This window comes from Arachis duranensis, chromosome 9, assembly GCF_000817695.3.
Source record: "Arachis duranensis cultivar V14167 chromosome 9, aradu.V14167.gnm2.J7QH, whole genome shotgun sequence".
In the NCBI taxonomy this organism is placed as follows: Eukaryota; Viridiplantae; Streptophyta; class Magnoliopsida; order Fabales; family Fabaceae; genus Arachis; species Arachis duranensis.
In genome coordinates this window covers 94,876,713-94,897,178 of record NC_029780.3, presented here as the reverse complement: position 1 = coordinate 94,897,178, position 20,466 = coordinate 94,876,713, and the positions used below count along the sequence as shown (strand labels likewise).

Here is a 20,466-nt window from a genome sequence, read left to right as displayed (position 1 = left end):
AAATTGGACCTTATCCTTTTTATGCTTTTCCCTCGTTTTCGGTTGCAGACCTTATGTTATTGGCATTAGAAATTCATATTTTGAGACCTTTGTCTTATTTTCTAAGTTGCTTAGTTGGTTAAATTGGAATACGATTGGTGTGGAAATTCTTTATACTTTGATCATTTTTGCTTGAAATCGCCGAAGTCCACTATATATCAAGAGAAAATAGAATCTATTTTGAAATAGAATTTAGTTTTGATACACCGTCTATAAAACAATTTTATGTACGTATCTAATTAACTATCTTTTATCTTGATCGTGAATGATCATATAAAACAATAAATATAAATGAACAATTGCATAAAATATTTTACATTATCAATGTGTAGCCATAAATTATAAAAAGTAATTTACCTTTAATATTACAAGAAGTTTTAAAAACAATTGCTTAGTTAAAAGCCAAGTTTTAATTTCATTTTTGATGTTTAAAACATCTTATTTTTTTTCAATTGTCTTATTTTATGTTTTAATAAAAATAATATTTTTTTAAAAAATATCTTTTTCTATGTAATGATAATAATTGTAATTGAAAAAAAAATATTTTTTTTTTAAAAACTTTTTACTAAAAAGCTTAAATAGAATGAAATAAAACGTTAAAAACAAATAAGATATTTCAAATATTAAGAATAAAATTAGAATTTAGCTCAAGGGATTAAAACAATATTTTAACCTAACTCAAAGTCAGTTATCTTCTCTAAGGTTTTTCTTATAATACATACCTTTGCAACCTTCAATCTCATTCACACACATTCAAGATATCCATAAAGTGCTGTGCTATTCCAACAGAACAGCCTAACTAAAAATAAATTTCCCCCTTATTTTTCCTAATTGCTTGTGTTTAGTTGAATCCAGCTATTCCATCAATCATAATCACAAATGAGAATGTCAAACTCTATGTGTGGCCAATTGAGAAAAGTAAGATCTCATCTCTCTAAATATAGATTACTACAACTAATACATATATAATATAATATAACGTATTATAATATAATAAGATATTCTTTCTATTTGGTTATATACAACTGGATTCTACAATCTTAGTATCTTAGATTCTTAGTAGTTCCTTTCTAATTAATTTCTGCTGTTGTTTTTTGAATTAAACTACTACTCTTTTTTTTTTTCTTTTCTGGTGTGGTAAGTGGCAACATTATAAAAGCGGTAGCATTTCCTACGAAAAGTGTTTCTTTAATGCTCACTGGTCATATTAGATGGATTAAGTTCAACCACTGTAATGGGGTACATCTAAATTTAACATTATTTAATCAGTATTATTAAATTACATATCCTTGCTCTACAATGGTGAGTACATACCAAATATCACTACAGAAGATATTACTCAAGGGACAATTTAGCAAGTGTGAGTGCTAATACTTTTACTCCATTTGACATATCTTGAATGCTTGCAAACTCTTCAGGCTTATGGCTGTATCCTGGAAAAAAAAAAAATTGCAAACCAATGTTCAGATAAATCAGAATGCAGACCAGATAGCATTACCACATGCAAGTGAATGGATTAGCATTTTCAATAGAGAAAGTTATGGAATGATTCTTAAAAGTAAGTTCATTCATTGAATCCGAGATTTCACATACTGGAGCTCAACTTTCTGGTTAGGGTTGGTTCTTTAATTTAAGAGTTTAATTATTTTGATGCAGTGACAATGTAAAATGTTTTACATAGTCATCCAATAACATCAGTTCTTTTGAATGACCATTCATGCAGTAAATGTAAAAGGTAGTTATTTTTGCGTGTAAAGTAATCACATGCACGTGTAAAGCTGCTTTACACTGATAATACACCAAAATTAAATTGTAAATTTAATTACATAAAAAGAACAAACAATTCTAAAGTATTATGGTATCGAATTAGAACATGTGAGTATGTGGCACGAATAGCAAAGGATGATGAGTACCTTTGTAACATGGAATGAAAATCATGCCCATTGGGGATACCCTGCAAGACACAATGTGCATTAGAGTAGATATTCTGTTCACATAAGAGCAAAGAACTGTTGGTTGATTGTAACATGGTAATGATTAAACTAAATTATGCTAATATAATTGTTATTAGCTACTTCCAAAATGTTCAGAAGTTTTGAAATTATAAGATATCAATTAACACAACAAGATTCCTAATATTCTAATCAAAAGTGAATAAAAGATATATTGAGTTAAAAATCAAGCCAAAACTGCGACAAAATGGAAATTCTGGTGGGTGCAAAAGTATACTTAACCCTACCTAACATGAATAATACTACCTTTAGAAGATTTGATATATATTCTTGTTGATTCAGAACCACAGTCATTTTTCTTTGGAATTACCTAGCCATAAACAATGAATCGTGGTAGGCTCTACTAATCATCAACTTGCTCGTCAAGTTTAGCTCTCTTGTCGCAGTTTCCATGGCCTTGATGACTGCCTCAGAAGAAAGGGCTGGTGGATCCTGATTGATGATACTAAACTCAGAAAGCTTGACACCACGAGTTTCGGTTATTCTAATTGCTGATTGGTGAATTTTCTCAACCACATTGTTTCTTCGTTCCTCATCAATGTCTCTCGTGTCTATGACAACAAAAAATAATTATATTACGTAAAATACAATAGAAACTGAAATGATCCCTAGTTAGACATATAAAAAACTGAACAATTCTCTTGTACCAATAAAATCAAATAAAGAAGGCCATGCATCGGAAAATGTGTCACATAATACACACCAATTTCGATGTGTGCTTTGCTAGGGATGCTGTTGATGGCTCCAGGGTGCAGTTCCAAGATACCTTGCAAAATAAAATATATTGGCTTAAATGAAAATTTGAGACTAAGGAAGGTGCTTTTCTTGATTTTCATTTATGCAGGAGGATGTTCAGAACAGATCACCATAGATTCCATGGAATTGAAAGTACTTAAATGTCAAAACGACTTACCAACAGTGCCAACTGTATCAATAGACCCAGATTCCAACACATGTTTCTCAACAGCCAGGGCTAATTCAGCAGCAGCCAATCCAGCATCATTTCTGCACCAAATAATTTATAATTTATCAAAAATACTATTCGTACACCAAAATCAGCCACTAAAATCCACCAATGTATTTGTGTATAAATACATGTGTGATTTAATTTATTTTCAACATGTATTTGTATTCCAGCATGTATTTTATACTGATGACTAACTTTGGTGGCTGATTTTGGTATACACGTAGCATAGTCCATAATTTATACTTGAAGCATAGATTATTCACTAATAAGCTTCAATTTTGATAGTCAGATACTCAACACTACAGTTTTCCATGATTAAGGAAGGATACTGAATAGTTGCAAAAAATAATAAACAAGAAAGATATGAAAACTATGAATTTGAAAAAGGCATAAATATGAAAAACTGTATAAGAGAAAAGATAAGGATGCAATTCCATAAAAGAAAGCAAAAAGATATGTTTTATGATAGCAGTCACCTGTTAGGCATAAGGACAGCACCGGCATGGCCGCCATTGCCTTCAAAGTCAACCTTAAGACTCGCTGGAGCTGCAATTGCAGTAACTATGCCTATAGAGATACCTGAGCCAAGAAACAAATAATATATAAACATTTTACGTTATGGCTAATGCAAAGATTATGTTAGATCAAAGAAACACACCTTCCGCTTCTAGAATAGGCCCTTGTTCTATGTGTAATTCTACAAAAGCAGAATATGTCCCTTTCTTTAGAAATACACTGGATAAGTCATCAACATCTTTCGCATAACCAGCTGATCTAGCAGCATCTAAGAAGGATATGTTTTGACTATCAGTTGCTTTACTTAGAGCATTGGCAAGACTCTCACTTCCAGATAACAAGCGGCTGCACATAATAACAAACAAGTAAACTTATAGTAGAATACATGGTGTGCTTAGTTGATCAAAATGTGAGACATAATTGACAAAAAAATAGGCACAAGTAGGAGTCCTATTATGATAAAGTACTTAAAGCCATTGCTGACCTTCCCAAGCAACCTATTCCAAAGCGCGTTGGTTCTTCCGATGTGAACAATATGATTTCCAGTGGTCTCTTAGGTTTAAAGCCAGACCTGTGAAAATTCAGTCAACATCACATTGTTATAGCAAGAAATTCTAAGGGGTCTGTTATTGGTGGAACTCCTCTTTGTTCTAAAATGGTTTAAACCTACAATGTGTTGGTTAAAAATCAACAATTCATTCATACTTCTCCAAGCTGAAAAATACACAGAATATGGATATAACATATAATTTATGTCTGTTTTGGTTCGCTATATCTCTAAGGCTATAATTTCATTATTTCAGAAATATGATACAGATGAGAAACATGAGTTTCACATTATTTTAACTTCGCTAAGCATATGTTGTTTGAATTGTACACAGGCTTTCTCATTAATAAGAGACCATAATAATTAAAAGTTTTTGGTACTTTGATCACTTTATTAATTCTTAAATCAGCAATAATAAGTGAAGTTAAAAACCTTTTAAGCACATTGATGGCTTCAATAGCGCCTAAAACACCAACAACTCCATCATATTTTCCAGAGTAAGGTATAGCATCAATGTGTGAACCTGTTGCAACTGCAGCAAGCTCTGGTTCATTACCATCCCTGCATAAAGTCTGCACGTGAGTGTAGCTCGTAACATTACAGTCACACTGTACACGGTTAAGCCAGGGATTATATAACATCAATGTGACTGAAGGCCAAGTCAATGACAACCTGGTAAGAAGTTAGACAGCAAGCACTCACCATCGACCAAAAATGTTACCGACAGTGTCCTCTCTGACAGATAGACCAGCAAGTCCCATCAAGTTCTTTACATACCTATAAATGAAACAAGCAAAATCAGTAAATGCAGACATTTCACATTCAAAGCAGGAACATGATCAAGCTCAAGTGTTTGGCAGATTGACTAGTATCTTTAGAGTTAATGTATGCATGCAAAGGTTGAAAATAAGAACCTTACATCTCCTTTTCTTGTCTATATCAACAATGTTCCTTTTGCAAAACACCACACCTAATTTTACTGCATACAGCCATACATACTTTGTATACTTAGCTTCCTCAAGAGCTATCTACACACCATTCTCATTTATAATTTGTTTAGCATTTTCTAGTTGATTTATGCTTACAACCCATATCATTATTTATTTACATTACTTTTAGTATATATATTAGGAGCAAAGAAGACAACACCAAGTGCCACTTACTTTATCCATTTAATCAACAATTAATATGAAATGAACAAATATGCAAGGGCACTCATTTTCACCAAAAGTAAAGGTTTTTCCCCCACAAAAAGAAAGTAGTTTCACAAGATTTGTGGTTGAAAACTTGGCATCACCACAACCGAATCCAATAAAGCATCCTCATCCTAAAATTTCACCTAAAAAAAAAAATGAAACAACTTTGTCACAAATATACCTGCGGGCCAAGACATCCTTGTCAGTATACAAGACCCTTGTTACTGATGGAGCAGGTGAATCAGAAAATGCTGAGAGCTCATCAATCTAATGAAAAGAAGAATACACAGAACAGTTAAAAAATGTCAAGAAAGAAAACAATCATCATGACAATCCAAAGAGGTAGTGAGTTTTGAGTTCGAGGACCTGGTTCTGGAGACCCTGAGCATCAACTAAGAGTGAAGAGAGGGAAGAGTGAGGCTCATGGATTGCATAACCGGAGAATTTCTCCATGGTTGATGTGATTGAAGGGTCTTTCACATGCTGTTGAGCTGAAATGGAAGAGAAGGGTGTGATGATGGTGCACAGAAGTAGCAGCAAGACAACAGTGACATCGTTAAAGTGACTCAGTTGAAGGGCTGCCATGATTGTCCTCCGAGGTAGTATTATGGTATTATCAATCATCAATGATCAACCACTCCGAATTGATCAGTATCACAGTCATCAACTCACCGCTCTGAGAATGAGATAGAGGGCATTTGCACGTTAATCCGTCAGATTATCGAGTCATTAATTCATTGATTTAATCGTTAAATTACTAGTTGAATCAATTAATTCGTCTCACTTAAACAATCAATAAATATTAAATTTTTATTAATAAAAAATAAATATCTTTTCTAATGTTTTATAATTTTTAATTAAATTTTAATTTCTAAAAATAACTAATTAATTTTTTCAGATTCAGCAATATTCAATTTATTGGTAATCAGAACAAGAATCAAAATACCAAAATACCATTACTAATTAATTTTTTGCAGAAAAAAAGAAACTACCATTACTGGTAATCAGAAATCAAAATAATAATCAAAATACTAATTAGAACAATAATCAACACCCCCAATAGAAGTTCCAATAATCAAAATCCCTAATCAGATAACAGAGGTCAGAGAATAGAAGAAGACGACAGGAAAAGGGAGCAGAGCAGAGGTGGCGAGGCTAACAGAACAGAGGTGGTGACTTCTAGTGGCTAACTGATGGTGGCAGAGAAGTAAAAGACGACCGGGGGCAGTAGAGAAACGCCATCGCACTTCGCTGAGGATAGTCGTCAGTTGTCGCCGAGAAACAGTCGAACAGAGGAGCTTCTCTGCGGGCCAAGGTGACTCTGATGCTGGTGAGAGACAGAGAGAGGGCTGAGAGGGAAAGGGTGGTGCCGTCACCGGCTGTGTGCTGAGAAGAGAAGACGGGGTTCAGGCTTCAGGGTGGTTTTGCCTCAGCCTTACTAGTTGCCTTCAATCTTCATTGTGTGTGCGTGAATACATGTCCTAATTTTGAGAAGTGTATGTTCACCGGATCGGGTCCGAGCCGGACCAACATGTTTCAAAATATTTCGGGTCCAGCACCTTGTAACCGGGTCGGGTTAGCAAGAAAAAAAAGGGTTTTTGTTGTTGTTTGGGGGGAGCGTCATAGTGATACACTGATACTGCACCAATGTGAAGAGAAGTGGAGATTATTGAAACATAAAATGGAGGAAACAAAGAAGCACACATGCTTGAAGCTCTTGATTCCAGTTAACAGCACAGAAGGAGAACCTATCTTTGTCAAAGGAACTTGGTTCCCCACCCGCTTCGACCTTGCCATCACCGATGGCTTCAACGCCTGGTTCTGCAACGGTACCCTTCAAACCCTTCGTCTTTTCTCTCGTTTTCCGTTACCCATTTCTAATTTAATGCCAAAACCATAATCAAGTTCTGATCTTTTGAAGCTTCGGAGGAGGAGGTGAACCAGCGTGCTTCTCAGTGGGACCAACCAGTTTCGGAGTATGTGGAGTTGGCTGAACGATACTTAGGGTTTCAGCAACCTGGTTCCGTTTATGACTTTGCTGATGCTGGTGATGGCCATAAAAGGGTAAACTCTTGTGTTTTTATTGCTACTGTAGTGTGTTTTGGGTTAGTAGTTTACTCTGCGATTGAAATTTACGGAATGCATATTTGTGCTGAATTTGAAGGAAGAAACAGAACCTGTGAGAGTGAGACAGAGTATTCATTTATTGCTGGGTTGATACCTTGAAGATTTCAGTGTGTCTTGATTATTTGGTTGCTTAAGGTACTGCTATTACTGTTGTTTATGTAATTCTTATGAACATTGCAGTTGTCATGGACATTTGAGAAGGAAGGTATGACTCTTCAATGGAGATGGAAATGCAAGCAGTCTCCTAACTGTAAAAAAACTACTGCAGAAATCTTGGACTTTCTCATGGATGCAAATATAACACTTAGTGTAAGATTATTTCGCCCCACGAATTTCACTTGTCTCTTTATGTTTCTCTGTTTCTTTGTTCTTAATCGGCACCGTGTTGGAGATGTCATTCTTAAGAAAATTTGTTAGTTCCTGATAAACCAGAAGTTAATGACCTTGAAATTGTCCTATCATGGCATTCCTTTAATCTAAACCTTTCTCGTGTAGGTAGTGCTTTTCTGTCGAGTTAATTAGGTTTCTATCTAGTATCTACTCATGGACTTTATAAGTAGTAATTAGTATTAAAGATAAATACATGGGATGATTATTGGTAATGACTATGCACCGTTGTTCAGTTGGGTGAAATGGGAGATTAAAGGTCTCCATTATAAATTTATCATGTCTAATAAAACCTGTATTCTTTTTATATTATGACAAACGGAGTTAGTGAAGTGGTTAAGACCTTCATAGTATTGTTCCATCATTGTTTTATTTACTCATTCATTTATATTTTCTATTAATGGGTTGGCACAGGTAATTAGACTTGATAGTTTGACATTTATAAATATCTAAAAGTATTATAAATTGATAATCTCATCTAGAAATATATGGAATTTTCTGATGATTTTTCAAGTTCGGTGTATTCGGGTCCTGTATGTCTGTCAGGAACACAACACGAAATGAGTTGGCTAATTTGGGGTTAGAAGTGTTAACTCAACTATAAAAAGCAATTCTTATTAAGTATGGTTTGACATGTTTATATGCATCAATGCATTTACAGGAGGAAGTTATTCGGAAAAATGAATTGTATGAGAACATGAAAGTGGAAGCTGAAAAATGTTTAGCCCAAAGTGAGAGAGTCGCCAATGAGAAGGCTGAATTTGAAGCGCAAATCTATACGAAGGTAACTTCTTACCTCTTTGCATTTGTTTTATGGTAATCTCTGTTATCTGTTGGAAGTTGTCTTTGATTGCATAGCATGATGAGCCCTGTTTCACTCAAGAACGACTGTTGATCATTGTAGTTAATTAATCGTACTTACAATCACAAAGATCTTGAATCTGCTTGTATTTATTTTAGTTTCTGGGGGTCTTAAATTCCAAGAAATCAAAATTGAGAGATCTTCGAGATCAGTTGTCAAAACAAGACACTGCTAAGAGATCTCCTCAAGTGGAAGAAGACACAGACAAAACCGAAAGTTTTGATGAAGAGAGCTTCGACAATAGCGATGAAGATCCACAGCAGGATGTTACTGCCTCCTCAAAGGATGTTTCAAAAAATAAGCCTTCTCGTCGAAAGAGAACTAGACTCACATGAATTAATATTATCTGCAAAATCGAGAGTATGTTTCCAAATTAGTTCTAGATCATCATGCATCCCTTTTAATCTGTGCCTCTTAATCCATATGGAACATTGTAAATCTTTTTGCCTTCTCTTGTGTACAGGTTTATGTATGCAGAAGTCCTTGCTAAATGCTTCAAGAGACTTGATTTTTTCCTGTAAAAAATTACAAGTTATTCTAAAATAGTTTAAGGGCTTACTTATTCTATATTCTAAAAACTGTTTGAAGAGAGACGGAAAGAAAAGGTTTGAGGAGGAAATTCGGTACCCAAAACCTTAACTCAAAAATACGCCCTATGCAACATTATCCTTTGTCTAATAGCATGATGCATGTTACTTAAGGAAGCTTTTGGTTAGTGGATGTGTCTACTCACGACATAGACATGGTGGTATAACTCTATTGTTTGGTTAGTTAAGACAAGAAATAAGACACGAGTGGATTTGTGTACCACTTTAGAGTTGAGACAGAGACATAAGATGCGAGGCACAAATTATTCACTTTTACTCCTGTTATTTTTCAAAATTTCAAGTTTGTCTTCTCCCACAGTCCTCTTCCCACTTTCTCTTCTCCCTTTGCACTCTTTTTTCCCTCCCTCCTTTCTCCTCTCTCTTTTTCGCCCTCTTCCCACGATGAAGGAAGCTCTCAGATCTGGTTTGTTGTCTCTACCGCTGGTCTCAGTCGCGCCACCATTGTTGCTGATCTGGCAATGCAACTGTGGGTGTTGGGTCTTGTTGCTATCGTTTCTTACTCCGACTATCACCTCTAGCTTCTCCTCAACTTCTTCTAGCTCATGATTGTGACTAATTTGCTTTGCCTTTGCCTCCACCTCTGTCACTTTTCGGCTATGTCGTTTTTCTCCTCTGTCGCCTTCAACTTCTCCTTTCTCCGATCTGTGCTATGTTGTTGAGATTTGCTCCCCCCATCTTGATTTCTCAATGTTGATTACCCCCTTTATGTTCTCTTTTTTTTTCTTGTTGAAAAATAAATGGTGATTGATTTCTGATCAACTGTAGATGATGATGAATTTATGGTGGTGGATGGTAGTGGTGGATATATATATATATATATATATTGTTTTATGGGAAAGTTTATTGTAGGGGATAATATAGACACTACAATTTTGTTGTGTTATGTTCATTGTTTTACTAAGGACAATATGGAGAGTTCGATGTTGAAAAGTTAATTGGATGCAGAGTGAAAATTTTTATTAAATTTACAATTAGTATCATAGTATGTGCAATGTACATGATAATTTTTTTTCTGAGGTTTTTTTACTAAAAAAAAGGGTAATGTTTACTCTTCGCTATAGTATTGGGCGGACTATATATACACACACTAATAATTTGTAGAGTAAAATAATAATTAGGTTCTTAAGTATTTTAATTTTAGATTAATTAATTTTTGAAAAAAATTATCAGTTTGATTTTCTATGATAGCAAATGAGGGATATGTGATGATTTTTTATCAATTTATCACGTAAAATTTAATGATAGGAACATGTTTATTCATAAAAGATTATCATGTATATAACAATTTTTGAAGCGAAATTTTACCAATTTTAGTAATATTTGTTATAAATAAAGAGCAATTGGTAAAGGTTATATGAATACTTAAGATAATAAATATTTTACGGTCTAAAATTACATCATTTTTATATTTAGCAATGGAATATGTACTACTATAAATAATAAAATATGTGGTAAAGTATTAAATTGGTCCCTTACGTTTGAGCATAATTCTGTTTTGGTCCTTAAGGTTTAAAGTATCCTATTTGAATTCAAAAAAGTTTCATTTAGTTTCAATTTAGTTCTACGGTAAGATCAAAATTAAATAATTAACGGAATATCCTACATTACAGCCGTATAAGAACAAGGTCAATAATTTGGAGAACAAGTAAAAGCTCTAGAGGCACAAAATCAACCGTAGATGCATCAATATATTTATTTATCATTCTTTTTATAATTTAAATGAAATATTTTCTATAGAACTAAGGAGAATAATAAATAAGTATATTGATGCATCAACCTTGTGCCTTTGGAACATGTACTTGTTCTCTAAATTATCGATCTTGTTCTTATACTACTATAATGTAGGACATTCTGTTAATTATTTAACTTTGACCTCACGGTGGTACTAAATTGAAGATAAATATTTTTTTTGTGTTTAAATAGAACACTTTAAACCTTAAAGACCAAAACAAACGTAGGAGACCAATTTAATACTTTACCCTAAAATATATAAACAACTCTATTTGATATGTCTATTATTTATTGAGGCCTGCTACGCATACAAGCCTTTTTGGCTTACAAGCTATACAAGTTGCTCCAAGTCCAAGAAAAAAACATGCGCTCCTTCAACAACACGTTTACTCTTCGTCTTCTTCCTCAATCAAAACGCAAACTATCAAGAAAAAAACACGTGTCCTTTCCACAACACGTTTACTCTTCCTCTTCTTCCTCAATCAAAACGTAAACCATTAAGATTCAAGGGGCATTCAAAACAAACTACTACGATTCTGCAGAAAAGTTCCAACTCCTCGCGAAGAGTAGAAGAAATCAAGAAGAAAAGATACAAATCTCCATAAAAAATCACCAGAAAAAAGAAAAAAAGATTATTCAAGGTACTGTTTTACTGTTTTTCTAGGTTTTTCTTCTAGATTGTCTCAGCCATGTGCTTCATCCTTAACCAGCAAAACATTAAAAGATTTCAAGAAGAAATATACTATCTCCCCCTGTTTTGTGTGTATTTCTTAAATCCTTTGGATATATTTCTGTAATCCTTTGAGTGTATTTCTGTAACCGTTTGGGTGTATTTCTGTAATCTTTTCTATAACTGTTTGGGTGTATTTCTGGTATCGTTTGAATGTATTTCTGAAGTTCCATTATCTTCAAAACGATTTCAAAACTTGATTTCAGAAACCATGAAAATTGAAAAAAACGAAGCAAAGAAAGGACGCATGAAAGAGATCCAACAAATTTGGCAAGAAACTCGAAAAAAGAAACGAAATCTTTGAAAAATGGAAGTTATATATTTGTGCGTTAATTAATTTGAATTGATTTAAAATTCTATTAAAAAGGCATGTAACAAACAATATGTTTAATAGATAGATTTCGTTCAGACTTATAAAACTTGTAAATCCAAATAGAGATTAATCCTTATTTATTATGTTGAAGGACCTATTTAATATTTCTTCAATACGAAATAAAAATCTTTAAAGATCTGATTATTATTTTCCTCTACTTTGTATCTATATCTCCACGTCTCTTTCATAACGTATACATCAACCAAAGCTTCCTATCACTTTCTCGGTTGTCTCATGTTTGCAATAATACGACTTTACCGGGATGATTTTACGTACCGAACATGTATTAATGGAGATTTAGATTTGGATTGACTTATTCTTAAGAGAAGGATACGATATAGTTATTTGACTTTATTATATGTATAAGCACAATTTAATAAAATAAACAAACTTACATGCATGTATATATAATAAAAATATAAAATATTGAGCAATGTTATATAATCAATAAAATTTGTTTTTTTTATTATTAATATTTAGTCAATAAAATTATTTTTATATTAAATTTTAAAAATTAAATCTTAAATTTTTATAATATAAAAATAAAATATTGACTAATAAAAAATGTTATTTCTCTAATATTTTTCTAAAATACTAAAATAATTGAAATATTAGTTTACGGGTTAAATATAATTTTAGTCCTTATGGTTAAAATTATGTTAAAATTTAAAGACAATTTTGTATGCAAAAAATGTTAGAAATTAAAAAAGTTTTTTACTTAAATTATAGAGACTAAAATCATACTTTTTTTTTAAACAAAAAAGTTTAACACACTGAAATAGAGCAACAAGCAAACAGACGCAGTAAAAACAAACTTAAACACAAAGATTATCAATCTCCTGTCATCTCCTGTAATGCCATCAACAACCAACAGGATCGATACTAGTCCACTCTTTATAGTTCAAAAACGTTCTTCGTTGTATGATCTCAAAACCTGCTTCTTTATTGTTGAAAATTTTGTCATTGCGTTCCAACTAGATGTTCCAAATCACTGCAAAGAATCCAGTCAGCCACATCTTCTACTCCTCTTTTCTATTAAGCATGCCGGTCCAACTTTCAAACAGGCCTTTGATAGTTTTTAGGACAGCCCAAACTCTATGAAAACACCTCAACCAAGCGCACCACATCTGTCACGTAAATTCACATAAAAGAAATAAATGATAACAAATTTCATCTCCTTTTTACACAGGACACATATATTGTCACTCTGATGAATAACGCTTAATCTACTCAACCTCTCTTTATTCACCCTATTGACTAGAACAAACTACCCAAAAAGTTCAACTCTCGGAGGTACCAACCCTTTTCAAATTGGACTTATGAAACTATAGCTTGTAATCTCTTTTGAAAGGGTCTCCGATTGCAACATCTGCACAAAAGAGTTAGTAGAAAAAACACCTTTATTATCAAATTTCTAAACAAGATTATCCTCTCTACCAGTTGATAGCTTCACTGGCCTTAACCTATCATGAAGTTGATGAACAAGTTCCAACTCCTATTGGAACAACTCTCTCCTCCAATGAAAATTTCAAAGCCACTCTAACCAATCCCAAAATCCACAGTCCTTTATCACAGATCCTTGTTGGTTTGAAATAAATAAGAGCCTTGGAAACTTGCTTTCGGAGGATCACTTTGAACCCAATTATCTTTCCAAAACAGAATTTTTCTTTCATTTTCTACTTCCATCGCCAGCCCACTAATAATTTTATCTTTCACCTGTTGATCTTTTATATTCAACTGATAGATGTCTTTTCACATTCCACCCTTTACTAGTAAAGTCTGATTTGATACCATTACATTAGGGTTTAAATTGTTACAAGAACAAACAATTTTTTTCCACAACAGATTAGTCCTCTTTTAAAAATTGCCACTACCACTTAAAGAAAAGCGTTGTATTCTTCGGCACTGCATCTTCAACTCCCTATTTTTCAACTTTTTTTGATACCTGAACCACTTCCCACTTCATTAGAGATATACCATAGTTATCATCCTCCTTACACCACATAAATTTCTTCTATAATGCAATCAACTTGTCAACAACCACCTTTAATATCTTGTACAAGTTAAGATAATAGATCAGTAACAATAAAATCGTACTTAATCTTTAGTTTAATTTAAACTATATTAGCTTTTAATTTGAACCGATTTGCAGCACAACAAATAAGGGGAAGTAGTTTCCACTTTGAATAATGAAGCTAAGTTCCACTCTATTGTACTTATCCATAATATTCAGCTGCCAAACTTGTACTAAGCCGTACCTGCATGCATACGCGTAAATCTTTGAATACAATGAGGCATCAAACAAGCACACCGATTGCGTGATATTGAAAACGTTGACAACATACTTATTGGTATACAAATCCGGATCCGACATGCGATCAAGATTATCCGCATTCGATCCGCAGTATTATTAGATTCAATTTGATTCAATTTGTAGTTAAATAAGATATTGAATCGCAGATTTTACATTTGTAATTATGGATCCCTATATCCACAAAATAAATAAATAAATAAATAAAAATATATACCTTTTCACTGGCAATTGAAACAATAATCTAATTAATTACTGGACACAATAGTAATAACAATTTATTTATTTATTTGGGGTATAAGTATCAATATATAGTTTGTTATCGTTCTCTCTAGCTTATCACTACTAAGCGGTGTGGCAAGATTTGTTTAATTTGGCAAGATTGGCTTGATTCGTTTATTTTTTATCTTTTTATCAGATATATTTGATATCTGATTTGTCATTTGTATTTGTAATTTGTAGATGGGATCGTATCTGAATATAAAAAATGTAAATACTTAATTTAATTTGAACTGATAATTTTAATTTGGATCAGATCGATATTTTGTCTATATTCAAATTGATTTCATTTGAATGTCTTATTTGATATATGTACATTACAGGTATGACAACTCCATTGGTAATACGTTTATCTTGAAACTATTCGTCCCAGGATCACATAGAAAAAAGTCAAGTCAATATGCATTTTATTAAAATTAAAATATAAGAAAGAAAAAACATATTGTTGAGCTCGCCAACTATAAATACCCCCGCTATAGATTGAAATTCATTCATGTCGAAAAATAATAGTTGCAATTAGCCAAAAAGAAAGAAACTATAAAGTCACACAAATCTAGCTTAGGGATTTAGAAGAGGCAAACATGAGTACTGGTTGCGAAGGTAAATAATATGTTTATATTAATTAATATGCATACTCTATAATAAGTCATGATTTTTTTGGTGTCTCTATAATAAGTCATGATTAATACATACTATATGTTTATATTGAATTGGATTGTGTGCAGGAAAGAGTTCATGGCCCGAATTGGTTGGATTTGAAGGAACAGTGGCAGAGGCAAGAATTGAGAGGGAAAATCCGTTGGTGAATGCTATAATTGTGCCTGAAGGAAGCATAGTAACCACTGATTATCGATGTGATAGGGTTTGGGTTTGGATCAACAAAGCTGGAATTGTTAAAAGGGTTCCAATTATTGGATAGAACACTCTGATCTTCTTTTCCTATATAATATATATAAAATAAGGAATTTAATTTCTTTCCAAATTCCAGTATGTATGCATGTTGTTTCATATGGAAAAAAAGTTAGAGATGAGGAAGGTCGTCAATAACCTCCTTTCTAAATTTTGATTGTTTTTATTTCAATAAAGATAAATGGTATCAAAATAATGTCATTAATTAAAAAGCCTCTTATGAACTACTTTTAATTTGCAAGCATGTATTCATCATCAACTAGTGTTGATTTGAAAATAATAACGTTGACTTTCCATTCTTGTTCATGGTTTGTGCTAAGTACACACACACGCACAAACATATATATAGGACATTTTTGTTCTATGAATTTAATTAGTGGTGGAAATCCTCCCAGTAGGTTAATTTTCATTATATTGAGAATTTATTGCGGCTTTCATATTTTAATTAACCTTACAAAGTATGTTAGATGATCAATATTTTTTCTTATATTTGATTTGTATTTGAACTAATATTTTTTTTAACTCAAAGTGTTGGTATCTACTATTTTTCGAATTACCATACTCTACTGGTATTATTTTTCTCATTTTATTAATTAACGATGATGTTATGATAGTGACTATTGCATATTAATTTTTTTATTTGCGCTTTGACTGCGACATATATATGCATGGAAGAAGACAAAAGATCTATTTTTCATTTTCTGGTTTTTTTTAAGCTGTCTTGTTCAATATTTTCCTTTAATTTTCTTTTCTCTATCTATATGCTAGTAATTGGATATGTCTAAAATAAGCACAACAATTATGTATTTATTCGATGCGCCACATTTATATAAATCATTAGATTTAATTAGATAAAAATCAATAGCTAATATGAAAGAAGAGCATTGATGGACTCTAATAAATACAGAATATCTTAGTACATAAATAAATATTTTAAATGACAATACTTTAATACGTAATACTTTAAATGGCAACAAAATTTTTTATTCTTAAATAATTAAATATAAAATATATAAATACAAAAATATTAGTATTTTTTATTCAATAAAATTAATTATTATGGGGGTGGTACCTGGAAAGACACTCCGATGCCTAAGTCAGCAAGGGTGTAAGCAAGTTTAAGAGTATGGGACTTCTAATTACCTGAGGATTGTCAGTGTACTTATAATGGTAAACCCATAGCTACCGTTGGGATGGTTCCACCTTTTAAGGAGGATAACCGTCCCTTTATCTTAGGGAGGTTGAGATTTGACTTGGGGAGTGGGTTGAAAGATTTTAGAGGCAGTTACTTATTTGAATGAGTGTTATCTGCCAGTTAACACTCTTTACCGACTTCCTAGCGTTGGAACCGACCTCCTATGCGGATGTCAGTTGCGGGGGAAGGCCAACCTTACTGATGGGGCCTTCTTAAGGTGTTTGGATCTGGGCCTGGACATTGGGTTAGGGTATGAACAATTATATAATAATATTTTTAACAAAAGTAATTAGTTAATAAATTTTGAATATAATAATCTAATTATTTGTCAAATAATATAAAATAAAATTTTAATTATTTTATATTTTTATATATTATAGTTTAAAATTTTATTTAATATAATCTTTTAATATCATTATAAAAATATTTTACATAATAATTAATCTTATGGAATAAAAATACTCATATTTTTGTAGTTATATATTTTATATTTAATTATTTATGAATAAAAGATTATGTTACCATTAAAATATTGTGTATTAAATTATTGTTATTTAAAGCATTTATTTATGTATTAGGATATTCTGTATTTATTAGAGTCCATCAATACTCTTTTTTCATATTAGCCTTTAATTTTTATCTAATCAAATCTAATAGTTTATATAAATATGACGCATCCAATAAACACATAATTATTGTACTTATTTTAGGCATACCCTTTCTAATCTTTCTTGTTATGAGAATAATTTTTCTTTCAATTACAACTTCTATTCAACCTCGTTAATCTTTTATGTTGATCCTCGTTTATAATGCTTTTTGTTTTACTTTACTTTCTCAATTAGAGTGATAAGAATGAACACATGATTTTTCCTTTGTCACAACCCACTACACACTCACTTTCTTTCTTTTTATTTGGGCCATGTTTTTGGTAAACATTTGGGATTTTAGTGTATGGATAACTCTCTCTCATATTTAATGACCCAAAAAAAAAAAAAACACCTCTCTCGTATTTGAGCCTTATTTATTTCTCGTTCAGCTCAAGGGTCTTTTCATCCTCACAAAATATAACGGAATTCCAACCAAATATTGGTGAAGAAAAAGTATATGAGATTAACTTCTAACCAGTTAAGAATTGAACAACTTAATTATTTATAGTTATCTTAATTAATTTTATTCATTTATAATTCAAAATATTTGTTATTAATAGTTTTTAATGCCAAAATCAGGTTTAAAGGAATATGTTGAGAACCTCCCAACAAAAATTACGGTGAAAGCCCACAACGCTTTCGAGTCTTCATTCTCCCTCCCTCTCTATGGCTGCAGTGCGCAGTGCATCTGAGCTCTCATCCAAACAGTAAAGGCACCAATCTCCTCCATCCAAGACATACTCACGGCGCTCCATTATCGGTTATCTTCGGTCCTTAAGGCCATTAGCGGTGCTGCGATTGATCGTGATGCAAGTTCTTCCCGAAAACGGTACAATAATTCACTCTTCTTCTCATCAATTGCCTCCACCCTTTCCATCAAATCATTCAACCCGTGGCTCCCTCGTCACTTCTCCCCAGTTTGTGCTGCCATTAGCCGTGACGTTCGTGAGCATGGTTCTCCCGCAAAGACCATCAAGCATAGCGTTTCCTGCACAAAGAAGCCGTCGTCGCAGTTCAAAGCTTCCGGAAAAGAGTAATATCCATGGAGTTCTCAACCCCGGAAGATGGATCGAATAGCACATTGATCAATTCAAACGAAGGGAATGAAGAATTGAGTGTGGGTGAAGTTGTTATTCAAGAGGGGTCTAAGGTATCTTGGATAGGCTGGTCCTACATTGTATGAAATTTAATGACAATGTGTTATGTGAATGTTTCTTATTCATGTTAATTAGATGTTTTTTTACGATAAAGTATGCTTGACTCCCATATGTGTTTGTGCTTTTTTATGTTTTTTATTGGAGTGATTCATTATATAGTAAGGATCTTAAGTTGATAAAAGTTTTTTTCGGTGTCTTTAATTGAAGGATGATGAAATTACCGACGTTATTGTGATGAGAAAGGATGAGTTGGACTTGAGACACGAGATTTGAATTATTCCCTATTGTTTGTCATCGCATTATAGTTTGTGTTAATGGCTTAATGCTAGTTTTAATTCGTATTTGGTTTTGTGAATTGACACTACAGTTGCCGGATCATAGTGGGATCAGTGAAGAGAAAATTCCAGTCATAGGAATGTGTTTTGATTCATTGCCTCTGGCACAGGAATTTTATGCAAATTATGCAAAGAAAGTTGGGTTCGTTACTAAAATCAGGAACACGAACTTCGACAAGATCTGGAAGAAATCAAAGATACCCATTAATCAGTCTATTCACTGCACACGAGAAGGTTATCGGGAGTCTCGGGTGAAGGCAGCAACTCGGGCAAACTGAATTACAGCCATGAGATGCAGAGCAAGGACGTATGTCATGCTGGACAGGGATAAGGAAAGTTGGATTGTGTCTAGATTAGAATTGAGGCATTCCCACCCCTGTTCCGCTAAGAAAGCGGTCCCCTATCAAGGCGATGACTTGGTAACTGATATCTGGGTATTGCATCGAGTCTTCTGGAGTTACTACCCCTACATTAGAGCATTCAGATATTGTAAGCCAGTTGTCCAGGTAGATGGGACTCACTTGTACAGAAAGTATAAGGGTTGTCTATAAGTGCCATTTTCAAAGGATGGTAACAACAATATCGTCCCAATTGCATTTGCTATTGTGGAGGGAGAGACTTCTGATGCGTGGCACTTTTTTCTTAGTAACCTGCGACAACATGTTGTGACTCGGGATGGTGTGGGATTGATATCTGACCGACATGAATCCATCAATGTAGTTGTGGCTCACAATAACGGAGCTTGGTCACCTCCTAGAGCTTTCCACATGTTTTGCATCAGGCATATAGAGTCAAATTTTTTGAGAAAATTTAAGGCACCGTACCTGCAAAAACTTTTCATCAATATAGGTAACATTGAGTCATTTGATGTTCGTTATTAACAGAGTTACCATCAATAAGTGTTTATCATCCTTTTTTTCTGTTTGTTTTTTGTTATTGTGTAGGATACTCGAGGATGGTTCGCGAGTACGAAGTGCGTTACCAGCGTTTACAAGAACGGGGCGAGGCTTACACTAACTGGTTAAACTGAATTCCCCGCGAACATTATGCATTGGCATTTGATGGTGGTTACGACGAACCTAGTGGAATGCATTAACTCAGTCTTGAAGGGTGATGAGCGGATAATTTGTACGCTTTTTGGCATTGTTTTTAGTATGTTTTTAGTATGATCAAGTTAGTTTTTAGTATATTTTTATTAGTTTTTAGTTAAAATTCACTTTTCTGGACTTTACTATGAGTTTGTGTGTTTTTCTATGATTTCAGGTATTTCTGGCTGAAATTGAGGGACCTGAGCAAAAATCTGATCCAGAGACTAAAAAGGACTACAGATGCTGTTGGATTCTGACCTCCCTGCACTCGAAGTGGATTTTCTGGAGCTACAGAAGCCCAATTGGCGCGCTCTCAACGGCGTTGGAAAGTAGACATCCTGCGCTTTCCAGCAATATATGATAGTCCATACTTTGCCCAAGATTTGATGGCCCAAACCGGCGTTCAAAGTCGCCTTCAGAATTCCCAGCGTTAAACGCCGGAACTGGCAC

At 33.3% G+C, this 20,466-nt stretch overlaps 3 protein-coding genes across 4 annotated transcripts; 2 read left to right on the top strand and 1 right to left on the bottom strand.

Annotated features, from left to right (window-relative positions):
* Positions 1-1,222: 1,222 nt before the first annotated feature.
* Positions 1,223-6,923, bottom strand: LOC107466267 (ureidoglycolate hydrolase). The gene is made up of 13 exons (XM_016085248.3): positions 6,438-6,923; positions 5,644-5,953; positions 5,459-5,544; positions 4,784-4,858; positions 4,514-4,642; positions 4,019-4,105; positions 3,677-3,879; positions 3,495-3,597; positions 2,965-3,056; positions 2,755-2,817; positions 2,362-2,602; positions 1,953-1,993; positions 1,223-1,472 (listed from the first exon to the last, which is right to left on the bottom strand). Exons 2-13 carry the CDS (start codon positions 5,899-5,901, stop codon positions 1,375-1,377), a joined length of 1,476 nt encoding a protein of 491 aa, XP_015940734.1. The 5' UTR covers positions 5,902-5,953; positions 6,438-6,923; the 3' UTR covers positions 1,223-1,374.
* Positions 6,776-10,070, top strand: LOC107466268 (DNA repair protein XRCC4). Of its 2 annotated transcripts, XM_016085250.3 has the most exons (6): positions 6,776-7,106; positions 7,199-7,341; positions 7,585-7,713; positions 8,453-8,575; positions 8,752-9,013; positions 9,117-10,070. In XM_016085250.3, the coding sequence occupies exons 1-5, from the start codon at positions 6,776-6,778 to the stop codon at positions 8,986-8,988; spliced, it is 963 nt and encodes a 320-aa protein (XP_015940736.1). In that variant the 3' UTR covers positions 8,989-9,013; positions 9,117-10,070. The 2 variants fall into 2 exon arrangements, with proteins under 2 accessions (XP_015940736.1, XP_015940735.1); XM_016085249.3 differs by lacking the exon at positions 9,117-10,070 and having other exon boundaries at positions 8,752-9,110.
* A 5,095-nt stretch (positions 10,071-15,165) lies between these two features.
* Positions 15,166-15,659, top strand: LOC110275866 (glu S.griseus protease inhibitor). The gene is made up of 2 exons (XM_021132215.2): positions 15,166-15,285; positions 15,411-15,659. The coding sequence occupies exons 1-2, from the start codon at positions 15,267-15,269 to the stop codon at positions 15,602-15,604; spliced, it is 213 nt and encodes a 70-aa protein (XP_020987874.1). The 5' UTR covers positions 15,166-15,266; the 3' UTR covers positions 15,605-15,659.
* Positions 15,660-20,466: the final 4,807 nt, after the last annotated feature.